At 34.3% G+C, this 23326-nt stretch overlaps 2 protein-coding genes across 3 annotated transcripts in view; one reads left to right on the plus strand and one right to left on the minus strand.

Moving 5' to 3' along the window:
- Positions 1-23326, minus strand: part of CEP350 (centrosomal protein 350) — a gene marked incomplete at both ends in the record, with an annotated part of 100534 nt that overhangs the window by 70708 nt on the left and 6500 nt on the right. For both annotated transcript variants that reach the window (XM_084251134.1, XM_084251133.1), the window contains 7 exons: positions 1203-2263; positions 6498-6619; positions 7414-8069; positions 10751-10893; positions 14087-14204; positions 19144-19257; positions 21786-22405. In XM_084251134.1, coding sequence (XP_084107260.1) covers positions 1203-2263; positions 6498-6619; positions 7414-8069; positions 10751-10893; positions 14087-14204; positions 19144-19257; positions 21786-22405 — 2834 coding nt within the window. The remainder of the gene's footprint in view (positions 1-1202; positions 2264-6497; positions 6620-7413; positions 8070-10750; positions 10894-14086; positions 14205-19143; positions 19258-21785; positions 22406-23326) is intronic.
- LOC311182387 (ubiquitin carboxyl-terminal hydrolase isozyme L5-like) lies at positions 18061-19187 on the plus strand (the record flags this gene model as incomplete). The annotated part of the gene is made up of 1 exon (XM_084251135.1): positions 18061-19187. One exon carries the CDS (start codon positions 18061-18063, stop codon positions 18673-18675), a length of 615 nt encoding a protein of 204 aa, XP_084107261.1. The 3' UTR covers positions 18676-19187.

The raw sequence follows: 23326 nt of genomic DNA on the forward strand, positions 1-23326 counted from the left end.
GCATCACCCAGTTTCAACAATTATCAATACAGGACCAAGCAGATTTGATTTAATTAAAATTTCTATTACCAAAAAACCCACAAAATTCCTGTCCCTCCCCAATGCCCCATTTTCTACTACTCTCAAGATTATTCTGAAGTAAATAGCAGGTAACATGTCATTTCAACTTTAAATGTTTTAGTTTAGCTAAAAAATCTTAGTAAAAATTTAATGAAATTTAGGAATAAACCCAAATTTCTTATTTAAAAAGAGGTTTTGGTTTGCTATACTTCGCTTTCATCAAAAGAAAGCAAAAGAACTTTAAAATCTGAAAAACTTCAAAATAACCACCTACAGAAACAAAAGAGATCAATAGTATATATAGATCTGTACATGTTCATAACAAAATGGCCAAATATGAATTCTAGGAAAATGCAATGTGATACCCAATTGAGCAGATGAAATCAATACATTTGTCAAGTAAGTTGTTCACTATGTACAGTGGAAATGAAAAATTACAGTATCAAATAGCTGACTTAAGTTCAGTCTCACTCTCTAACCTGGAAATTCTAAGGTTATATTAGCAGAAGATGGGTAGAATCTGCCTATAAGAACACAGAAAGGAACTTAAAGGCATTTAACCCAACACAAGAAAGGAAAGTTGTATTGCAAGGTTTCAAGGATAAGACGGGAACTTTAGAAATTACTTCAGAAACCAAATATATAGCCATGTAATGATTCAAAGTCTGTTTTGAAATTAGTTTTGACAATTAGTAATACATGTTTTCATACTAGAAATGTTACAGTTGCTCCCTTTCAATTCTTACACTATATTCCCAATGATACACAAATCACTGCATGGAAAAATACACTTATTTTCTATTTTAATACTTAACTATTTAACTATGGTCATAGACAATCTAGTATACATTTGATAGATACCAACCCTAAATATTACCTGTGAATTTCTCTAAATTTTATCAAAATTTCTGTCACTAGCAACCAACATACGACAGCAAATTTAAAAAAAAAAGATTAAATTACTAACACTCTAGTTAATGCTCACAGATAATTTAAATGATGACTAATAAGGACAATAAGAAGTCTCTACCATTCTCACAATGAACTTGTAAAACGCACAGTAAAAATGCACAGTTAAATATTATCATGTATTGAATTATAAAATAATTTATCTTAAGATAACATACAAATATTTTTCTCACCTTTTCCATATAGCTGATATGATTTTGTAAAAATATTAATAACACTATGTGGACTTCCCTTTGCCAATTCTTCCCATGGTCCTTTGCTTTGCGTACCACCTATGTGCCCAAAAAGTGGTAAAAATTTTTCGGCTTCCTTCTGAAACTCCTTAATGGGTTCATAAGTATTTCTTTCTCCAGCACAAAATTCTTTTTCTTTTAAGACTTCCACTACCTTCAAAGGAGGTCGTCCATCTTGACCTCCTTCTTCTTCAGAGAAACTCCCCTCACTAAGAAGAAGCCCTTCACTGACTGAATCTGTGCTAGAACCAAGAGACCTTTTGGCTTTGTCTTTAGAACAAACTTGCATATCAGAGCCAGAAGAATCAGTCTGTCTCTTACACAACTGTGCTAGCAGTCCTTCTGATTTGGGAGCAGGAGATCTTATTCTTAAGCTTGATATGGCACTGTGAGGTCTTATCATCTCAGGAAGCTTTTTAAATTCACTAAGGTTGCCTACACCAGGAAGATCATCATCAAAAGTAGCATGAGATACACAGGTTCCCAGCATCTTTTGAATTCGGGCAGAGAAAACATCTTCAGTATCCTCTTTCACAGGTGGACTTATAGACTTGGTCCAAGGCCCATTTTCTTGGGGTGTTTGCTGCACGTCATACTCAGAATTCCACACTGACCCATAATTAATGTTGGCCCCAGCTAATTTCTTTGCTTCACTTTCAATCCTGCTGGACAAAGAAGCAGCTGTTGCTTTCAAGGCTTCAATACGATCCAGTTTACTCTTATATTGGCTGGCACTAGGTTTTAACAAGGCACCTGGATGAGCAGCTGGTGAGGTTAGATATGGTTGAGGTGTAAAAGTTAATGGTCCTGAAGCCATATTATGATTCTGCCTGGTTGGTAAAAGAGATTCAAAATCCTTATGCAAAATTCCTACATGCTCTAGACTCAAGAGATGGGAGAGTAAATTTCCAGCTGTTCCAACATGAGGCTGTGGTTGAGGATTGTGGACTCGTGGGCTCAATCTATCAGGTTGTATCCATGTAGGTTCCATCAAGTCCCTTCTGGACATAAAAATCAAAATATGTTAGCTAACAAAGCAATTACATGTAACCCACTGTTTTTTTAAAGTTATTATTTTTTCTGATTAAAAAAGTAAAGCATACTCAATGCAAAAAAAATAAAAGAAGATAAAAAATAAAGGTCATTCATAGCTAAACAATAAATAAGTGGCACCATTAATGTTTCTTTTAAACTATATCCCTCCAAACATTTCTCTGTGTTTAGGTTGGTTTTGGTATTGTTATTTTCACCAAAACATAAGATCTTATCAAATATACTGCTTTGCAAACTGCATTCTTTAACTAAGACATCATATTTTTTAAAGTACTAATTAAAAAGGCATTATAATCTTTAAAATTCTGTAAACAAAATCTTTACAACATTGACTATAAAAGAGAAATGCTTAAAATTGCTAAATATTAATGTAGACATATTAAATATTAACAAACACTATATGCTGAATATTTATGCTTAACATTGTGCATACTAAACAAATGAGAGTATTACAACCTAATTAAAAAATATTAATGAACATCAAACAACTAGATGCAAAACTATGACTACTAATTATAAATATACAACACAAGGCAAGGTGTCCATAAAGTTTAGAAACAGAAGACATCTTAGGTGACATTATATAATTCACCTATATTTCCAGATTGGTAAGCATCCTGTATATTAAGAGGGACAGAAAGATTATATCCCTTATATATTCAGGGTATAGAAAAGCTGCTGCTAACTATCAAGGAGATCCTTAGAAAAATAACATGAGATTTTGTCCTTGGTCTTGTCCCTTATTTTTGAATGATGACAAAAAGATATGCTTATCAAATCTGCAAGTGACATAAGCTGAAAGGCATAGTTAAATACATAAATTATCAAATTAGGATATTGCTAAACCAACAAATAATCAATTATGACTCAATCATAATTACTAAATCATGATGGAACAGGCTACACTATAGACCAAACTAGTGTGGAGAAATGTAAAGTCTTACCAATTGCATTAAAAAAAATTATTTGGAGGAAGGTAACCACAGTGATAAGCAAATTGAAAAACATATCACTCAAGATTGGGTTTCTTCAAAAAGATTGTAGCAATCATTATGATTGCTTAAGGTCTGCCAAGAAAATCAAAGGAAGGAAGACTAGAGCATAGATTCCATACCACTGGAAACAGATTATTACAAATGCAAGGTGTTATTAGGGCCCAAACTAGGACTAGGCATAATAGAAACATAAAGAAAGTTATAAATGTAAAAGATACTATTACATTAAAAAACCAAGATTTTTAATTTTGGTTTTTTGGGGTTTTTTGCATATAAGAATTGAGTGTAGGCCAGATAGTTCAGGGGGTGAAAGGACTGACTAGAGACAGAGTGGGGAGCTGAACAGCCACATTTACTTAAATGCACCGCTAAGGGAAGCAGTGGGCAAGCCAGGAGAGGTCTGCTGCACCATATGTGGGTTAGCTTCCTTGTCGGAAGTAGTGATGATAGCACTGGCCACCAGGAAGACCCAAAAAACCAAGGTTTTTAAATTCAAGCATTTAGCAGCAGGTGCTTTTTTGCTGGTAGAGGGATGGGGAGACAAAAATGGAAAGACAATATAGTTAAGACTTAATTCTTACTCTTTAGGATCACAAGATTTAACAGGAACAGAGTTTAATAAACTGCTAAAATACAACATCATTAAGGACTAACACAAAGATATAAAGTTCAGGGGCCTCCCTGGTGGCACAGGGGTTAAAGACACAGCGCTATCAAGCTATCACCAGCCACCACAACACAAGTTCGATCCCCGGCCAGGGAGCTAACCCACATGGTGCAGCAGACCTCTCCTGTGTCTCCCGCTGCTCCCCTCAGCAATGTGTTTCAGTCGATCTGCCTGTTCTGCACCCCACTCTGTCTCTGGTGAATCCTCTCACCCCCGAACCTCTGGCCTATACCCAAGTTCTTGTATGCATAAATAATCTTTAAAAAAAAAAAAAAAAGAAAGAGGGCCTCCCCGGTGGCACAGCGGTTGAGCGCTGGGTTGCGAAGCTGCCCGCAGCCTCTGAGGCGCCGGTTCGATCCCCGGCTGCTCCCCGGCCACCGGATGAGGGTCCCACATGGCGCGCAGACCTCTCCTGCCGCCCGCTGCTCCCCTCAGCAGTGTACTTCGGTCCTTCTGCCTGCTCTGCTCCCCGCTCTGGCTCTGGTGAATTCTCTCACCCTCCTGCACTTCTGACTGTACCCAGTGCATGTATAAACAAAACAAACGAATAAATAAATAAAAACACATGCCTCTTTATAAAAAAAAAAAACAAAAAACAAAAACAAAAAAAAAAAAAAAAAAGAAAGATATAACGTTCAGTAGCGTAGAGATGGGGAGCAATGAACATTCCTAGCCAAAGAAAGTGATATTTGAGTTGAATCTCCAAGTTCTTCAAAGTATATATGCAATCTGGATTTTTCCAGGTAGTTAAAGCAGAATGATGGAACACAAAGGGCATGGAAAAAAAATGCTGTGCTTTCAGGCATAATGTAATAATAAGCATAATGAGATATTGTAAAACTATTAACAGAAACAGGAAGGCTAAAGAACAGTAAAAAGAAAGTGAAGTCAATATACTATCTACCACAGGTTAAAAAAGACTGACATGAAAAGAAAGAAGAGGAACTGATTCAAGGTAATAAGGTCTAGTAATAGATTTATGTTTGGTTTATTTTTAATATTTGGTAATTTGTTCAGTATTAGGAGGAAACTCAGAGAAAGGTAAAAATTGAAGATGTAAAATCTGCAGGGTCTGTCTGACAAAATTAACGGGACTGAGATGAACATAGAGAGTACACACCTACCTAATGGTATTCAAAAAATTTTTAAAGCTTATTTATGCTTTGAATTTGAAATGTATTTACAACATCAAAAAAAATTCATGCGAAACATTTCACTTATTTGGAGATAGTGTGTAAAGTGATTGAATAGACAGGTTTCTGGAATCAGACTGCTTAAGTTCAAATCCATCTCCATCACCAATTTATTAAGCTTTGAGAGTTTGATTTCTAGGTCTGACATCCTTTGTAAAACAGGAATAACAATAATGCCTAATAGTAGGAATTACAAGAATTGAATGAGAATATACATACAAAATACTTAGATCAGTGCCTGGAACATAACAAGTACTCAATAAATGTGAAGATATTTTTTATTGGTGTTATCATTTCTCTTGGGGGTATTAAGGTGCAAGTGGACTATTTACGTTAAGTTTCAAAGCCTTTCTTGGTGATTACAAAATATAATTTAAACCATGTAATCTTGAAACCACCTTAACTTTCATGCACAAATAGTTTTTTCCCTTATTACTTTATTGCAAACAATATTTTATCCCCCCAAAAAATTTAAGAAAGGTTAAGGTAAAATAGCTCACAATCACCAATCTGAAATCAAATCAAATCCCCCCTAATCCTTGTTAGTGTGTTTATATGCATATCCAAATATAGCTTGTAAGAGAAAAGAATAATAAACTGACATGACTTCTTTGAAGAAATTCTGGATAATAATAGATACAGAAAAGCCCTTTGAAAATTATTCACCAAAATACTTTAAAAATTTTTTTTTAAAGAGTGGATTTTTTTTTTTGAGATTTATTTTTATTTATTATTTATACAAGCACTGGGTACAGTCAGAAGCGCGGGAGGGTAAGAGAATTCACAAGAGCCAGAGCGGGAGCAGAGCAGGCAGAAGGACCGAAGTACACTGCTGAGGGGAGCAGCAGGCGGTAGGAGAGGTCTGCGCGCCATGTGGGACCCTCCTCCGGTGGCAGGGGAGCAGCTGGGGATCAAACCAGCGCTGCAGAGGCTGTGGGCAGCTTCGCAACCCAGCGCTCAACCGCTGCGCCACCAGGGAGGCCCAAAATACTTTAAAATTTTAATTTTACTGCGATTAATCCATCCAAAAACTTTTACTGTGTGTTTAGTTCGGAGATAGAAAGAGTGCTTCAACTGTAAGTGATCACCAGGTAAAAGTGATATTTACACTGGGTACGAAAGTTAAAAGTAGAACAGAATCAGGCAGGCATGCAGTAAGTTATGATGGACACCATGCTTAAGTATCCATCAGAAGCTATTAACCACTTTCTAAATAAACCTCTTGCTCACAAAGAAGGTCAGTCAACAAAATTCAATGAGGATATGCTGCTACACTAATTTCAAGGAAAGAAAGAACCTTAGTCATCTTTCATTCTCCCCTTTTTACCTTGCAAGAGGCTGTGGAGGTTCTGAAAGAGACATGTCACTACTGGAAGATGCACTAGGGGGTCGTTCCTGCACTTTGTTTTCTTTGTCAGATTCTCCAGATGGCTGATACCCTGGTCTGATCTAGGAGAAAATAATACCAAATTTATCTGGCTGCCATTACAGCAATACACATATTTAAATAGCACATAAGATAAGTATTAAGTCATTTCAACTCCACAAAGATCATGAAATATAGGGACAGAAAAGTTGTTCAAAAAATTTTCAAATAAAACCAAGTTTACTTTGTCTTAAAAACAGCCATTACAATTAAAAGCAAAATTATATCTGAAATCCTACAAGGGTTACCTAACATTAACTGCCCAATTTAGAGTAAGTTATTACTCTTTCTAAACCTCAGTTTTACCATATAAGTAAAAAAATTTCAGTGCCTATCCTTCTCAAGGTTGTGAGGATTTACTGATACCTTAGGCCAGTTTTTAAAAACAGTACATGACATATGGTATGCACTCAATGCTATTCCTATTATTCTTAAAAACATTAGCAATATTAATAAAATATTCTTTAACTTTAGCACATATCATAAAAATAGTCTAATCTAACTTCATTAGTCTAATCTAACTTCATTTGCTAGTAACACAATGAAACCTAGTAGGGATATAACTAGCAGCAATGACAAGATGAACAGAGAATAGTAACATTCAGGAAACTCTTAACTGAGCACTAATTTACAATCACATTTAATAAATTGCTCTTCATACACAATAAATTGCATGAAATGCTATCAAACTATTACAAATATTATCTGAGCATATGTCTGAATATTAGGAATTGGGAGTAATTTTTAAACATATATAGCAAATAAGCTTCTATTAACCATGAATTACTTCCCTTTGTATTTTCACCACAACTTTTACCTGTGCTTCCTGCGTAACATGTTGATGAGTTGGCTCTTCAAGCAAGGTCTTTTCTAGTAGCAATTTGGAGTAAGTCTCCTGCAGTCGCCTAGTAGCTGATGGTTCAGGGGGCACATTTTTTACTTTAGTAAAGGCTTCTTTCTGTTTCCGGTAGAGTTCCTGTAATCGTTTATTCTTCTGCTCTGTAGCCTCCTTTTGGGCCTTCTTCTCTTCGTTTTGCTTCCTCTTTCTTTCCTCCTGTTGTCTAACAATGTACTGACGTACCTCATCTGTGTCATAGTGGCGCTTTTTGGAAATAACAGGGGGATCTTCGTTAGCTGTTATTTTGTCAGGTTTTCTTTTTATTGGGCTATGACTCCTAGCGGCTTGTACTGGTGCTGATGACTTCTGATTCTCTACCTCCCCTGTCTCCTGCCTTGCAGCCTGAGCTGCAGAATCTAGCTGTAGGTCATCAAGAATTCCGCGAATTTCATCCGGCAAAAAGTCCTTATTTAAGGCAGTGTTTTCCTCCTGTTTATTATCCGGAAGAGATGTAGCTGATTTCTTTACATTACTTTCAGATCGAGCTCTACTTCTTGAGCGTTCTGAGCTCCGTGGAAGATGTCTATGTGAAACATCCAACCTGGGATCAGATTCTGCTCTTCCAATATGACACCCTGCAAAGTATGAGCTGTTAGTGATTTATTAAATTAAATATTCATTCCTAAGACTTATTGCACTAAGCAGAAAATTAGGGAATTTTGCTTCACCCTAAATTCAAATATCCTTTGAAGTCTTCTAGAGAATTATTATAAAAAGAAAGAAAAATAGGGCCTCCCTGGTGGGGAAAGGGGTTAAGACACAATCTATGAAGAGATCCACAGCCACTGCAGCACAAGTTCGATCCCCGGCCAGGGAGCTACCCACATGGCGCAGCAGACCTCTCCTGACCCGCCCGCTGCTCCCCTCAGCAGTGTACTTCAATCTGCCAGTTCTGTTCCCCACGCTGTCTCTGGTGAATCCTCTCACACACATCCCCACACACCTCTGGCCTGTACCCCAGTTCTTGCATGCATAAATAAATAAATCTCTAACAAAAAAAAAAAAAGAAAGAAGTCAGAAGCAGAAAGACAAATACTGTGTGGCATCATTTATATATGAAATATAGAGAAACAAAAAAAGGGTCAAATAAAACCAAACCAATAATAAATCCTGGAAATCTGACTGTAGAAGTGAGGCTATTAGAAGGAGAGGGGGAGAGCAAAGTATGAAAGGGGAAAAATGGACTATGTTGGAGGACTACTGGTGCCTTGGTGGTGGGTGTGGTGACCCAACACCTCTAAATCATAGATAGTGTTGTAAGGCAATGCTACCTCAAATCAAAAAAAGAAAAGAATAGCTAAGAATCTTAAAAAAAAAAAAAAAAATTAGCAGTAAGAAAAGAATTCAATCTTTTGAAAAAGTATATACTTCCTTGGCATTTTTAAAAAATATATATCTTCTTTTTAAATAAGGGCAGATACTATTGATGTGAATATTTAACTATCAGAAGTAATAGAGAATCAGTATTTCTCTTCCATGCATATTTAAATGTTAGTATTACCCTCCCCTACCCCCCAGTGCTAAAATAGCTAAAAAGGCTATAATGTTAAAAAACAACTCTACAACTCTACAGTGACAGAAAAAATTAAATATAGAGAAAAGCATTAAATGACTTAAATGCTTGCTGATGTGGTTTAATTTCAGACTGTGTACATGATGTGAGTTTACTTAAAAGGTAGATGAAAGTGAAAGGGCCGAATGCAAATATATACTGACTTCTATATGACAAAGCATAATTGTGATTTCTTACTGAATCCATTCCAGAAGCTCAAATTAACTGAGCCAAATTTTGCTTCTCAAAAGGAAAGCTGACCTGTACGAATTTATATTTCATTACTGAAAATTAGTGCTCATGAAAAACTAACATTCAAGATTTTTCAAAAAGATGAAAGCACTAGCAGGACTTGAAAGTCTAACTAGAGTTTATGGATCCTAGATGATATTTTGTTATCCACGGACTATATACCTTTCTCAGGTCCTGTTTGTGAATCTGTCAAATGAAAAAAATTCAATTTTGTGAATGCCTACCTGCCTTTGTGTATGGACAGATGAGGTAAATTGGATTTGACTCTCTTAAGGCTCCCAAAATATAATAAAATTTGGTACAACAGTGCTATGTTATGCACAAACAGCTACACATAATTAATATAACATGTGAAATTCTTTTTAATGTCTTGGTAATTTTAATTTTTATTGCAGTAACTTTGCAGTAACTTACATTGTTGTTAGTATTTTGGAAGTATAAGAACCATTCCCTCCCCCAACTTTTAGAACTCAGATACACTAATTCAAAGGAAAACTTGCACTCCCATATTCGTTGCAGCACTATTAACAAAAGCCAACTTATGGAAACAATCTAAGTACCCAAATCAGATGGGTGGGTCAAGAAGATGCTATCATAGCACTCCCAACACCAAAGCATACATAGTCTACCACCATAGTCCACTGTGCTCCTTCCTGGATTTGTGCTCCCCTCCCCCATCCTTACTCCTGAATGTCTCAGTTCTAGCATCTGCTTTCAGGAGCTAGTTTTTGAGTTTGGCATGAGTTTGGTCTGGTTTCTCTGTATTCCACATATAAATGATATCATCCATTATTTGTCTTTCTCTTTATGACTTATTTTGTTTAGCATGATCCCTTCTAGCTCCATCCATGTTGCCACAAATGGCATGAGTTTATCTTTTTTGATTGTTGAATAGCATCTTCTTGACCCACCCATCTGTTTTGGGGCATTTAGATTGTTTCCATAGTTTGGTTTTTGCTAATAGTGCTGCAATGAATATGGGAGTGCAAGTTTTCCTTTGAATTAGTGTATTTGAGCTCTTTGGGTAGATAACAAAGTGTGGAATTGCCAGGTCATATGGTAGGTCCACTTTAATCTTCTGAGAACCCTTCATACTCCTTTAGGCAGGACCAGCCTAAATTCCCATCAACAGTGTAATTTTTTTAAAGTAAAATAACATTATTTTAAAACATAGGTTTCAGGTATACAACATCTGTGTGTGCAATATTATGCTCATCACCAAGTCTAGTTCTAAATTCTTAATAAAGACCACTATTAAGTGGAAATCACCAACAGAAATCTCAAGAGAACATTCTTCTTTTATGAGCTACATTCATAATTACAAAGCAAAATCTTTAAGCATTCTCAAGAGTATTTTCATCTTTTCTAAGTATTTATATAAGCAACTTTTAATTGCTTTTCTCAGCAATTTTAATTATTGAGATACTTTAACTTAATAATTTAATTACTAACCAGATTTAGTAGTTCTTTCTCTTCCACTTCTATCACTAGATGCTGTTCTTGGCTCTTTTTGCTCCATCCTGGGTGCAGGTCCCAGAATCTTCTTTACTAATTTTTGTCCATCTCGCCAAGAAGATGTACTTATCAAATGACTGCTACCTAAAATATAAATATATGATTGAGCTTAAAACTTAAATTTTAGCTCCAAGAAGTATATCTACTCAATCAAGCATCAAAAATGTAATTCATCTTATGTTTCTTTTATGTCAAAGCCCAAAGGTTTGTAATGCAATTTAATTTTTAGCCCTAAGTCAAACTAATGGTTTACTTAAATCTTGATTTAACTACCCATCTCAAGTAAGGGTAAATTGTTTTGAAAGTAAAGTAGCAAACATTACTGATGCCTCAAAACTTTGCACAATGAATTCAATTTTGGCACAAAACAAAATTATATATCTATAATAAGTGTTTGGCTTACCAATATTATTTGCACAGTACATAGTACATAGTAAAATGTATGTTTTCTGAACAAATGACTTAAAGTTTAAAAAATTGAGGAAACATGTAGCAGTTAACAGTGATTATCCATGGAGAAGAGGGTAATACAGAGAATTTTACATTGTATTTTACAGCTATATACTATAACTATACACTAATTACAAATTACTGTAACTAGTAACGACAGACAAAAAGCTATATTATCAACATTTTTAGCTGATCTAATCATAAGAGTTCATAAAAATAAAAGTATGTTCCAATTAATACAACTGTTTACCAGGAAAAAACTTTCCATTTACAAGTTTCTGAAGGTTAAAAAATTAAAATCAGACCACTATTTCAAAATATAGTAATTAAAAAAAAACATGAAACACTATTTATAAAATAGAAAACCATAAAAAATAAATGCAAAATAAGTATGTTTAAATGCAAAGCAACATTAAAAAATGAATGAAAATAATTAAATAACACTTTAAACCTAATCAAAATTAGAAAAAAATTTTATATACATAGCCAATGAGGGTAAAATTACAATAAAACCAGTCTACTTATACTCTGCTTGTTGAAATATGAGTGGCTATAGTTTTATTAAAAAACAAAACCAAAAACAGTACTATGTTTCAAGGATCCCAAAAGTATTCATTCCCATTAATCAAATAATCCAAATAAATAGAAATGTGTGCAATGGAAATAATCCAAATGAAAATGTTCACTGTATGATTTTTTTAGTATCAGAAGCAACCTAAATATTGAAGAATGAAGAATGGTTAATTTTTCTACTAGATGAAATATCAATTTGAATGACAATTTCCTTAAATAACATAAATGTTTTTATGGAAAGATGCTAAAAGAAAGCTATATCAATGTATAATTACTACAATCACATACTATTATGATTTTAAAACTACTGTAAGGAAATGCACAAAATAATAATAGTTTTTTTAATTTAAGTAAGGATCATAGTTTTATCTGTTTCATTTCTGTAATGCTCTTTTATGTTTATAATAAAAGACATTCCATTTAGTTACTTTAAGAGGTTTTTTTAATTTAAAAGTTTAAATGTAAATATATCTGTAATAAAAACATCCATTATAAAAAAACATGAATTATAAGTGCATGCTATTTAAACCTTGATATTAACCTTAAACAGTCTATCTAAAATATTTAAAAGATTTTAAGTCTATTGCTCTATCTATAAGAAATGTTATGTCCTCAAGCAAAATTAGAGAACAGGCTTCTCTTCATTTTCAGCTTAATTTTCTGAATCAAAAGCAAACAACCAAGAATATAAGAAGTAGCTATTTATAGATGTAGTCTTCTAAATACACTCTGTGGTTATTTCTAAACCCTGGCTCTCTAGAATAGTGTCATGCAGTCATTGGTAGTAAAAGAGGACTTTCATTATAAACTATTAATACAACTTTAGCACACTTAATGACTCTGTCTAGTTCTTTGCCACTGTGCATACATGGAATTAGCCATCCACAAAACTGGATAAATATAACCCAAGATCAGTGTTCATAAGTTATAGTAGTCCCAGTGCTTCATTTCAAACTATGCTACTGACAATGGTGTTGCACAATATCATACAAAAAAACAATACTTTTTAAAATGCAAGAATTAGTTTAGTTTACATTCAGATACTTCAGACAATTTTAATGTTTTATTTGTATACAACAGAGTCATTTTATTATTATTCTAGATTTAACAATGGACATCACAAAACATGTGCCACATTATTAATTAGTTTTTGACCGGAAACATAAGTTCCCGGTCAAAAACCAATGCCCCATCACTCCTGCTCCATGTTACTACAAGACCTTGTACATCCCTTATCAGATATGTGTCATATTTATTGTAACTATCCATCTATTGTTTTCCTGACAAGATTATAATTCTAGGAAGACAAGAGTTATATACATCTTGCTAACCACTGTATTATTTACACACATATAGTAAGTGCTCAAAAATATTTACATTATGAATGTATGAATGACTGATGCAGAATGTTTCCTAACTGAAAGTGACAAGTTCCCAAGTTTCTCCACTGTCTTGAACCAAAATATTCACTAATACACTAAATAACCATTTTCATATAGTCAGAAATATTAATAATGAAATCACACCTGATATTTAAGCACTTACTAAATGCCAAGTATGATACTGAGTGCTTTTAATAACAAATCTTTTAGGTCTCACACAACCATGTGAGATAATTACTACTGTTTTTCCAATTTACACATGAGTAAACCAAAGGACACGATTAACTCATCAAAGAACAAAATAAGACAATGACAATGGTAGGTTATAAACCCAGGCAATCTGGATCAAACCTAAAATGTTAAATCACTATGAAACTAGGAAGTTCTCTATTTTCCCAGTCCTGAGCTCTTCAGAGTCTGGTCTGATCACCACTAGCATACACTGCCATACTTCTCTTCAATAGAATTTACTCTTTTATGACAATAAAATACTTAGTCATAACGCAATTCCATTGTATATAAAAGTTCACTACATAAAAATCATTACCTTTAACCTGACTGATTTCTATTAAAAATAATGATAGAAAAAAACTGGGGGGTAATAAGCGTGATCAATATCATGGTAAACAGTTTCATGGGCAGGTACATATATGAAAGTTTAGGAAACTAAACATTCTAGAAATATATGGCTTATTCTATGTCAACTATACTCAAAATAATGTATTTTTATATAAAGCATACATACATGAAATAATGACACATAAAATGTATTAAATTTTTGTATGTGACAAACGCAGATGTTTAGTTCCATGCAGATCTCACTTTAGTAATAGGTATAATTTTAGGATGGACATGATATCGAGAAAACTAACCTGTTTTACAATCTGGACTTGATAAATGTGCTACCTTTTGGACTTTTCTTACAGGTTTGACCACTTTTTTCTCTCTATTTTTTTCAGCAGGTTTTTCTTTCACAGAGACATCATCTGAAAAGCAGAACATTTACAGCAAATATTATGATGATTTTAATTAATTCCCTCACCCTCCACCCAATATGAAAAGTCAGTATGATATATATGATTCAGATAAGGAGGAAGAAACCTTTGCTGACACATAAGCTACAAATGCCATTTCTTCTTATGGAAAGGTAAAGATTACTGCTACTTACTGTTAGGTGCCAATTCTTTATCTCTTTCAGGCTATGCTTCAGAAATTTACCTTGTTTTCACAAACATGAAGAAGCTGCACAGTAATGTTTTTGAAGTCACGGTCATAGTATTTATAGAATCTCAGAGGTTAAGCACTTTTCTAAGATTCCTTTTCATTTAGAAATACCAAAGGCCTCCCTCGTGGTGTAGGGGTTAAGTCTCAGTGCTATCATGCTATTGCCTCTGCAAATATAATTTGATCCAACCAGGGAGCTAACCCACATATGGGGCAGCAGACCTCTCCTGTCTCACACGCTGTTCCCCTCAGCAGTGTATTTCAGTAGTTCTGCCTGTTCTGCTCTCCACTCTGTCTCTGGTGAATCCTCTCATCACCCACTGCCCTGGACCTCTGGCCTACACCCCAGTTCTTCCACAAATAACCAAGTCTTTTAAGAAAATAGAAATACCAACATAACTTAGATATTCATGAACTTCTAGAATAAGGTTTTATAAAATACTCAATATTCTCAAATTAGGCCTATTTATGGTTATGCCAGTGGAAGGGATCAAGGTATTTCACATGTAAATTACCAGTCATTTTTAAAATTCCAACCTTGGAGACTATACTGACTATACATATAAATTTGAAATTATAGATCTGAATAAATATATTTTAAAGTACATATAGTGCTCTACATGCTGGACAAAGTAGAATTATTAATCAAATGGGCCCTCAGGCAGGAGCATTCACAGTGTCTAAGAAACACCAAAGAGACAAATGTGACTAAAGTGAAGAAAGAAATATAGTAAGAAAAAGGGTAAGAGATATAACTGAGGGCTATATCATATAAGGTTTCATAGGTCATTGTAAAAACTTCAGGTTTTACTTAAGCTGAGATGGGAAGTTTCTGGATGATTCTGAGCAAAAGAGTGACATGATCAAAATTAAATTTTAACCTAGCAGCTGTGATGTGAACAGACCTATAAGAAGAAAGACAGATATAACCAATTAGAAAGCCATAGCAGTAACCCAGGCAAGCGACTGATAGTGACTAGGTGGTAATGTCATAAAGATCTAGGTGGTAATGACATAAAGTAGCTGTATTTTAGATAATAGGGGTATTAAGAATGACTCAAGATTCTGTGCCTGAACAATTAAAGGATAGGATTAACTGAGATGGAAAGATTGCAAAAGGAATAAGTTTAAGAAGCACATCATGAACTCAGTTAGTTAGTTAGCTCTATTTTGGGTATATTAGGCTTGAGAAATCTATTATACATCCAAGGGGTAATATGGAGTTAGCAGTTGGACATCAGACTCTGAGTTCAGACAAGTCTGAACCAGAGACAAAAATGTGGGAATTATTAGCAACAAAGACTATTTTAAACCCTGAAAATATATGAGCTTGCCTAATGTGTATGTAGAGAAACAAAAGTTAAAATTAAAAAAAAAAAAACAAAAAACCACAGGTAAGAGAGAGGGGAGGGGAAGGAGAGAATGGTGGGCAGGGACCAAATCAGGTAAAAGGAAGCAAAAAAAAAAAAAAAAAAAAAAGATACAAGTTCTGAGACCAGGGCATGCCAGTGTTTACAGGGATCAGGGAGTCAATTAGGAAAAGAAGCAACTGAAAGGAGCTGCTAGACTTAGGAGGAAAACCACATAGGGATCCTAGATGTCAAGTAAAGTGTTTTAAGTAAGAAGGAATCAATAATGTCCAATGTTGCTGAGAGGTCAAGTAAAACGACAAATGAGAATTAAACATTGGGCTTAACAACATGGAAGTCACAGACGATCTTGAAAATGGAAGTCCACAGAGAAAGGAGCAAAAACCTAATAGAATTTAAGAATGAAAGGGAGGAGAACAATTTAAGACAATGAGTAAGTTTTTAACTTTTGCTGTTAATAAGGGAGAAACGGGGCAGTAGCTGAAGAGACAAGTGCCAAAAGAGGGATTCTTTCATGATGGCTTAAATAACAACATGTTTCAAATATGTTGATGAGGATACAGAATTGATGGTTTGTAAAGAGGAAAAACTTGATGATGCAAAATAATGGAAACAGAGTTGAAATAACATGTTTAACCATAAAAGACCAAATGGAATCTAAAACATAAGTAGATTAGGGTGGTCTTTGAAAGGAGGATAGAGTTCACCCCCCAAAACAAGACAGAAGGCAGAATAGGCAGACCTCTAAAAGAATTCTTTGATATATAATCTATTAGTCTATAATACTGTCTTATGAGGTATACTGTTATTATTCCCATTTCACAGATGAGAAAACTAAAGATGAGATATTATACAACAGGTAGTATATACAGGTAATAAGTAGCAGAGCCAAAATTTGAAGGCTTGTAAACTAATTCTAATCTTTGCTCTCAACTATTATATTACACTTCTGCACAAGGGAAAAAAAAAAGTTTGCACAGTGTTCCAATACAAAAGAAAAATGGACTGAACATTTAATGAACACAATATTTATTAAGAGAATCTTAATGGGGGCTTACTATAAAGATCTCAGGCTTTAAAATCAGACAGACTGACTCTGAATCTTGGGTATGCAGCCTTGAGAAAAAATTATTGAGTCTCCACTCCCCAACTTAAAAAATAAAAAGACTACCCAGACCTTGCCCACAATCATAGTAGGTATTCAATAAATAATAACATAATTATTATGACCTATTTTCCTCTTCCACTCTTCCATAACTTCCTCTTCTTTCCAATTCTCTAACATGTTCTTCCTATAATGTTCATTTTTCTTTCTGATTTGTCTTCTTGTTAGTATCTTATTTGCTGCCTGCCAATTACTGATCAGTTTAAAAATCAGAGGTCTAGAGTAAGTAAACTACAACAATACTATTGCTGTTTCCTTCAAATCAGGCATCTGAAAGTCCCTCAGTTTAAAAATAGCCTAATTTTGGGCCTCCCCAGTGGCGCAGCGGTTGAGCACTGGGCTGCGAAGCTGCCCACAGCCTCTGCAGCGCCAGTTCAATCCCTGGCCACCGGGTAAGGGTCCCACATGGCGTGCAGACCTCTCCTGCCGCCCACTGCTCCCCCTCAGCAGTGTACTTCCTCAGTCTGCATGCTCTGCTCTCTGCTCTGACTCTGGTGAATTCTCTCGCCCTCCCGCGCTTCTTACTGTACCCAGTGCTTGTATAAATAAATAAATAAATCTTTTAAAAAAAAAAGAAACAAAACCCAACCTTTAAAAAAAAAAAATAGCCTAATTTCCCTCTCATCAAACATATATGCTAATTTTAACCCTGTAGCTAAGCCTAAAAGCTGAGAGCATTATGACTGAAACCTCCACTACTCTGGAATACATGCAGTTAAAAAAGGGAAAACTCAGGGAAGACGAGCTCAGCAGCGGGTTTGCCGAGATCGCTGTCCGGTGGCTGCTGGTTGCCGAGGAGCCCAAGTAGAAGAAATATGGAGTTTAGAGCCTGAGAATTTTGAAAAGCTAAAGCCAGTTCATGGGCTAATTTTTCTTTTCAAGTGGCAGCCAGGAGAAGAACCAGCAGGTTCTGTGGTTCAGGACTCCAGACTTGACACAATATTTTTTGTCAACCAGGTAATTAATAATGCTTGTGCTACTCAAGCCATAGTAAGTGTGTTGTTGAACTGTACCCATCAAGATGTCCATTTAGGAGAGACGTTATCAGAATTTAAAGAATTTTCACAAAGTTTCGATGCAGCTATGAAAGGTTTGGCACTGAGCAATTCAGATGTGATTCGACAAGTGCACAACAGTTTCGCCAGACAACAAATGTTTGAATTTGATGCAAAGACAGCAGCAAAAGAAGAAGATGCTTTTCACTTTGTCAGTTATGTTCCTGTTAATGGAAGACTGTATGAATTAGATGGATTAAGAGAAGGACCGATTGATTTAGGTGCATGCAATCAAGATGACTGGATCAGCGCGGTGAGGCCAGTCATAGAAAAAAGGATACAAAAGTACAGTGAAGGTGAAATTCGATTTAATTTAATGGCTATTGTGTCCGACAGAAAAATGATATATGAGCAGAAGATAGCAGAGTTACAAAGACAACTTGCAGAGGAACCCATGGATACAGATCAGGGTAATAATATGTTAAATGCCATTCAGTCAGAGGTTGCCAAAAATCAGATGCTTATTGAAGAAGAAGTACAAAAATTAAAAAGATATAAGATTGAAAATATAAGAAGGAAGCATAATTATCTCCCTTTCATTATGGAATTGCTAAAGACTTTAGCAGAACACCAGCAGTTAATACCGCTAGTAGAAAAGGCAAAAGAAAAACAGAATGCAAAGAAAGCACAGGAAACCAAATGAAGAAAATACTCTGCAAATTTCTACTTCTGCACTTATTTTCATGGAAACCATTAAGTATAAAGAACTTTGAGCAACATCCTAACTGACTCTGCACGTTTGGCAATAGTACCATTCTGTTTTGTCTCTAATGCATGGATACTAAACGTTTTCCCAACCTGCATCATGTGCATGTAGTGCATACTAAATAAAAGTGATGTTAAGAGTGAGTGTTTGCCCAAATTCTATTGTTTAACTTTGGATCTGAGAACTCCTGTTGCTTCTCTGGATAGATCACTGCTGTAATAAACCAAGAAAGTGCAAAAAATAAATAAATAAATAAATAAATAAATAAATAAATAAATAAATAAATAAAAATAAAAAAAAAAACAAAAAAGGGAAAACTCTTTGGTGATGATTTTATGTTTGAATACTATAAGCCAGACAGTATATATGATAAAAAATGCAAAAGCTAAGAAAGTTTTCTCTCACCTGCAAAGTGAAGTGCTAAGTCTCGATAAATTTCTCTACTCATGTTTTGAAACTCAGCCTCCTGCCACACTTTGCCATCAGGTGTTCGAATCTTGGTCTCTGAAGGATTGAAGCCTAATATATACCAACAATACAGAACATTCTTATCAAAGTTGCTTTATAAGTTTTGTTACTTTTATTTTTTTGGTGAGATATAATTAACATACTATAAAATTCATTCTTTTAAAAAGTATAACACTGTTTTTTAGTATATTTACAAAGTTATTCAACTATCACGGCAACCAAATTCCAGAGCATTTCATCATCTGAACAGAAGCCCTATACCAATTAGTAGTCATTCCCCACACCATTCTCTCCATTTCCTAGAAAATACTAATATACTTTCTACCTAAGAATTTGCCTATTTTGGATATTTCATATAAATGTAGTCATACAATATGTGGTCTCTCACATCTGACTTCTTTCACTTAACCTAATGTTTTCAAAGTTCTCCCACTGAATAACTTCTATCATGGCTTTATTTCTTTTTATTGTCGAATGACATTTCATCATATGAATATACCAACATTTGTTTATTCATGAGCTGATGGATATTTGGGTTGTTTCTACATTTTAGCTATTATTAATAATTCTGCTATGAACATTCATGTAAAAGTTTTTGTCTGGACATGTTTTCAATTCCCTTAGATATTATACCTAGGAGTACAAGTGGTGGGCCATATGGTAACCTTATGTTTAACTTTTAGAGGAAACACCAACCAGTTTTCTAAAGCAGCTTTGCCACTTATATTCTCACCATTAATGTATGAGAGTTCCAATTTCTCCACATTCTCATCCACACTAGTTTTGTCTGCCTTTTTTGTTATAGCCACTCTTAACAGGTGTGAAACAGTATTTCATTGTGGCTTTGATTTGTGTTTCCCTAAGAACTAATGATGTTGAGCAGCTCTAAGTTTGTAAAAGAGGATTTCATAATAAATTACTGAAAAGTTGTCAAAAAAAAAAAAAAACAATTCTTCACCGTTGGGAAAAATAAATCTACTGCTCGGGACATAGGAAAACATATTCTGTTATGATTTTTCAAATGCAAGCTACATTTCATAAATGAACCCCAAAAGCTCTATTTATAAAATATTTTAATATAACAACTAGCATGTTAAAAATAAGTAAGGAATATACAAAAGCTAGTCAGCTTTATATAACTATAGAAATTTATATTTATGGTTGTCACTATTGTTCTTCAGTGTGTCTTTTTAATTTTTAGATTTGTATAAATTTAATAAATATGTATTCAAACCAACTATCATAATTTGTGTTATCTTTGTGGAATAACTTTTGGAGTTTTAAACTTTGACTTCTAAAATGAATAAATCTTAAATATACAATATGTCTTACATGGGTCTCAGGTAAGTGTGTAAAATTTTGACCACACCATTTGCTATGTTCTTTTAGTAGGGTAGACAGCTTATTAACAACACATTAGGCCAACACTGGATAACAAGGCAATTTTTCAGTATACTAAAGAGAAGTGCTCACAATTTTATCACAGATTAGCTAAAATAAAATGCAAATTATCCAATTTTTATCTAATTCACTATGAATATCACTAGCAAAACACAATAAGCAACACAAAATGAAGCTGATACTTCCTCAAACGATAAACTGTAAAATTTGTTCTGGAGAAAAAATAACTAAAGACACCTTAGTACTACAAAAAACTGCAACACTGGTCAAAGAAAAACTAGACCTGATAGAAAAACACAAAACAAAATTGACTAGAGCAAAAATGGTGTTAGTTTGTTAATAATTAACATAAGAAATAAATCTTGACAATATTTTGATCTTCACATGTTTATCTAGAAAAACTGGACTTGCAGAAGTTATCCACAAAAGAAAACCTACAATGGCAGAAGTTTAATAACAAAACTAACACAGACTAACCTGATCGATGAATCAACTCTTTTAAAAACTACATGGATGATCCTGTGAAAATAACTTCAGGAACTTAAAAATACAAACTCCTTAAAACTATAAAAACTCAAGTTGGCTAAAAATAAATTCTCTAGGAAAAGCATTTTCTCAATGCAAATCTATCAGTGTGGGTATAAATCTGATTTAAATATTTGTTTTCTTAAATATGCAGGGGGATGACCGTAGCTTGTAAAAACTCAGTCAATCTAACAACACAATCAAAATATCCTATAAATATCAAAATATCCTTTAAATGTTAACTAGAATTGAGTGAACTATCTTTTAAATGTTACTTTTAATTAACAACCCAAATATAGTGGCAGAATAAGACCAATATTCTTCCAGTTCTCTGATAATGGTACTCTCCTTTTCTGTTTATTCAATTTGTTATATGCTCACATAGAGGATTACAAACTATTAAAAGTTTCTGAGGGACTTGTTAAAAATTACAATTCTGGACTCTATTCCCAGAAATTCTGATTTAGGACCAGTGTGGGATCTAAGAATTTGTATTTTTAATATGCATTTTGAATTAATTTCTTATTTTGATTGGATTTGACAACAGCACATTGTTCTAAAGATGCTATCTCTACTCAAATACTTCCCAGAGAGAAAAGGGGACAAAGAGGCAGAGGGAGAGAGCGAGAGAGATACAAAAACTGAATACAAACCTTTATACATTGGAGCAGGTGGTGCTGCTGCCACTTTCCTGACTTTTGCTGTCACTGAGCTATCAACATTAACAACCATTACTGGGTGATTAAGATGACCCAGGTTCTGGCCCCGGCCATTTGTTTCCTCTGAGTGTTCCCACTGTTTTCTAATCCGCTCCTTGAGTTTTTCCAGTTTTGCATCATGTTGCCGCCTCTTTAAGATATCTAATCTTTGGGAATTTGAAGTACTAGTAGAGGATGGAGAAGAGTCAGTGAGCCGTAACACTTTTGGATCAATGTCGTTACCCATGTTACTCACAGAAGCCTTCAGAATGTTCTCATTTCCTTTTGTTCTGTTGGGCTTTTCTTCTTCAGTTCTCATAGGAGCAGCCATTTTAATTAAACATTCAGAATTTTGCAATGCATCAATTGCTGGTCGATCATTTAAAAATCTAACAACTGTGTCATTGACAGATGATTGAGAGCTCTCAAAATCATAGCAACGTATATTCCGTTCTTCTCGATTGCATATCAATGGATTCCCACTCTCGGCTTTTTCTTCATCAACATCCATACAATATACAGGCTTTGACTCTACGTGGCTGGGACTTATGCTAGATGGTGTGCCATGGATTTCCCTATTATTAAAAAATAATAAGCTTTGGATAAAAAAGTACAAAAACCATCAAACTAAAACATGTCATACAAACTAAATGGAGAGCTCTTAGCTAGCAGTAGAGATCCCAAAAACCTAGAAATTCCAGTTCGTTAAAAACAATAAACATTACTAATGTTAAGACCGGATGCCCCCTCTATTAAATTAGATGGCAAATAATGTAAATCATAATCTGCATATTATAAAATAAGAAATATGCAAAAATATATGAAGAGACATTCTTAAGAACCCCAGAAAATGGGATTATAATATGACTTTGGATATTCATTTGTTACTTATTACCAAAACGTAAATTTTACTCCTCCATGAAATCTTAAATGCAAGGGAAAAAGTTCTCAAATACTGGCATTTCACATGCGTAAACTCTAAATAATGTGCTAAGTTAACAGATTGGGAATAGAAATAAAGTGGACATATAATAAATATTTTCCTCCAAATAAATGTGGCTTAGTAAAGGTAATCCTCTCTGAACCACAGACCACATTTGTGGCACCCTAACACTCTGGAAAGTATATCTAGAAATTCCAGAGTAAGCAAAGAAGATCGGGAACAGCCAAAATACATATCACAAGGTCCACAGCTGTATTCATAAAAATACTAGCAAAAGTTTCCTTCAGAGACTATTTCTATTCTAATACAGGTACTTCAAGAACATAAGCAGTTCATTAAAAGGGAAGTTAATGAACCTCAGCAATTAAAAAGAGCATTTTTTTTAAAATCCAACAAAATTATAAAAGCAGACATAACAACCTGGGCCTATGGATTCTATTCTTTTTTTTTTTTTTTTAAATGGTCAGTACCAGCCTTTTTTTTTTTTTTTTTTAAAGATTTATTTATTTATTTATACAAGCACTGGGTACAGTCAGAAGCACAGGAGGGTGAG

This window comes from Talpa europaea (assembly GCF_964194135.1).
Source record: "Talpa europaea genome assembly, chromosome: 12".
NCBI lineage: Eukaryota > Metazoa > Chordata > Mammalia > Eulipotyphla > Talpidae > Talpa > Talpa europaea.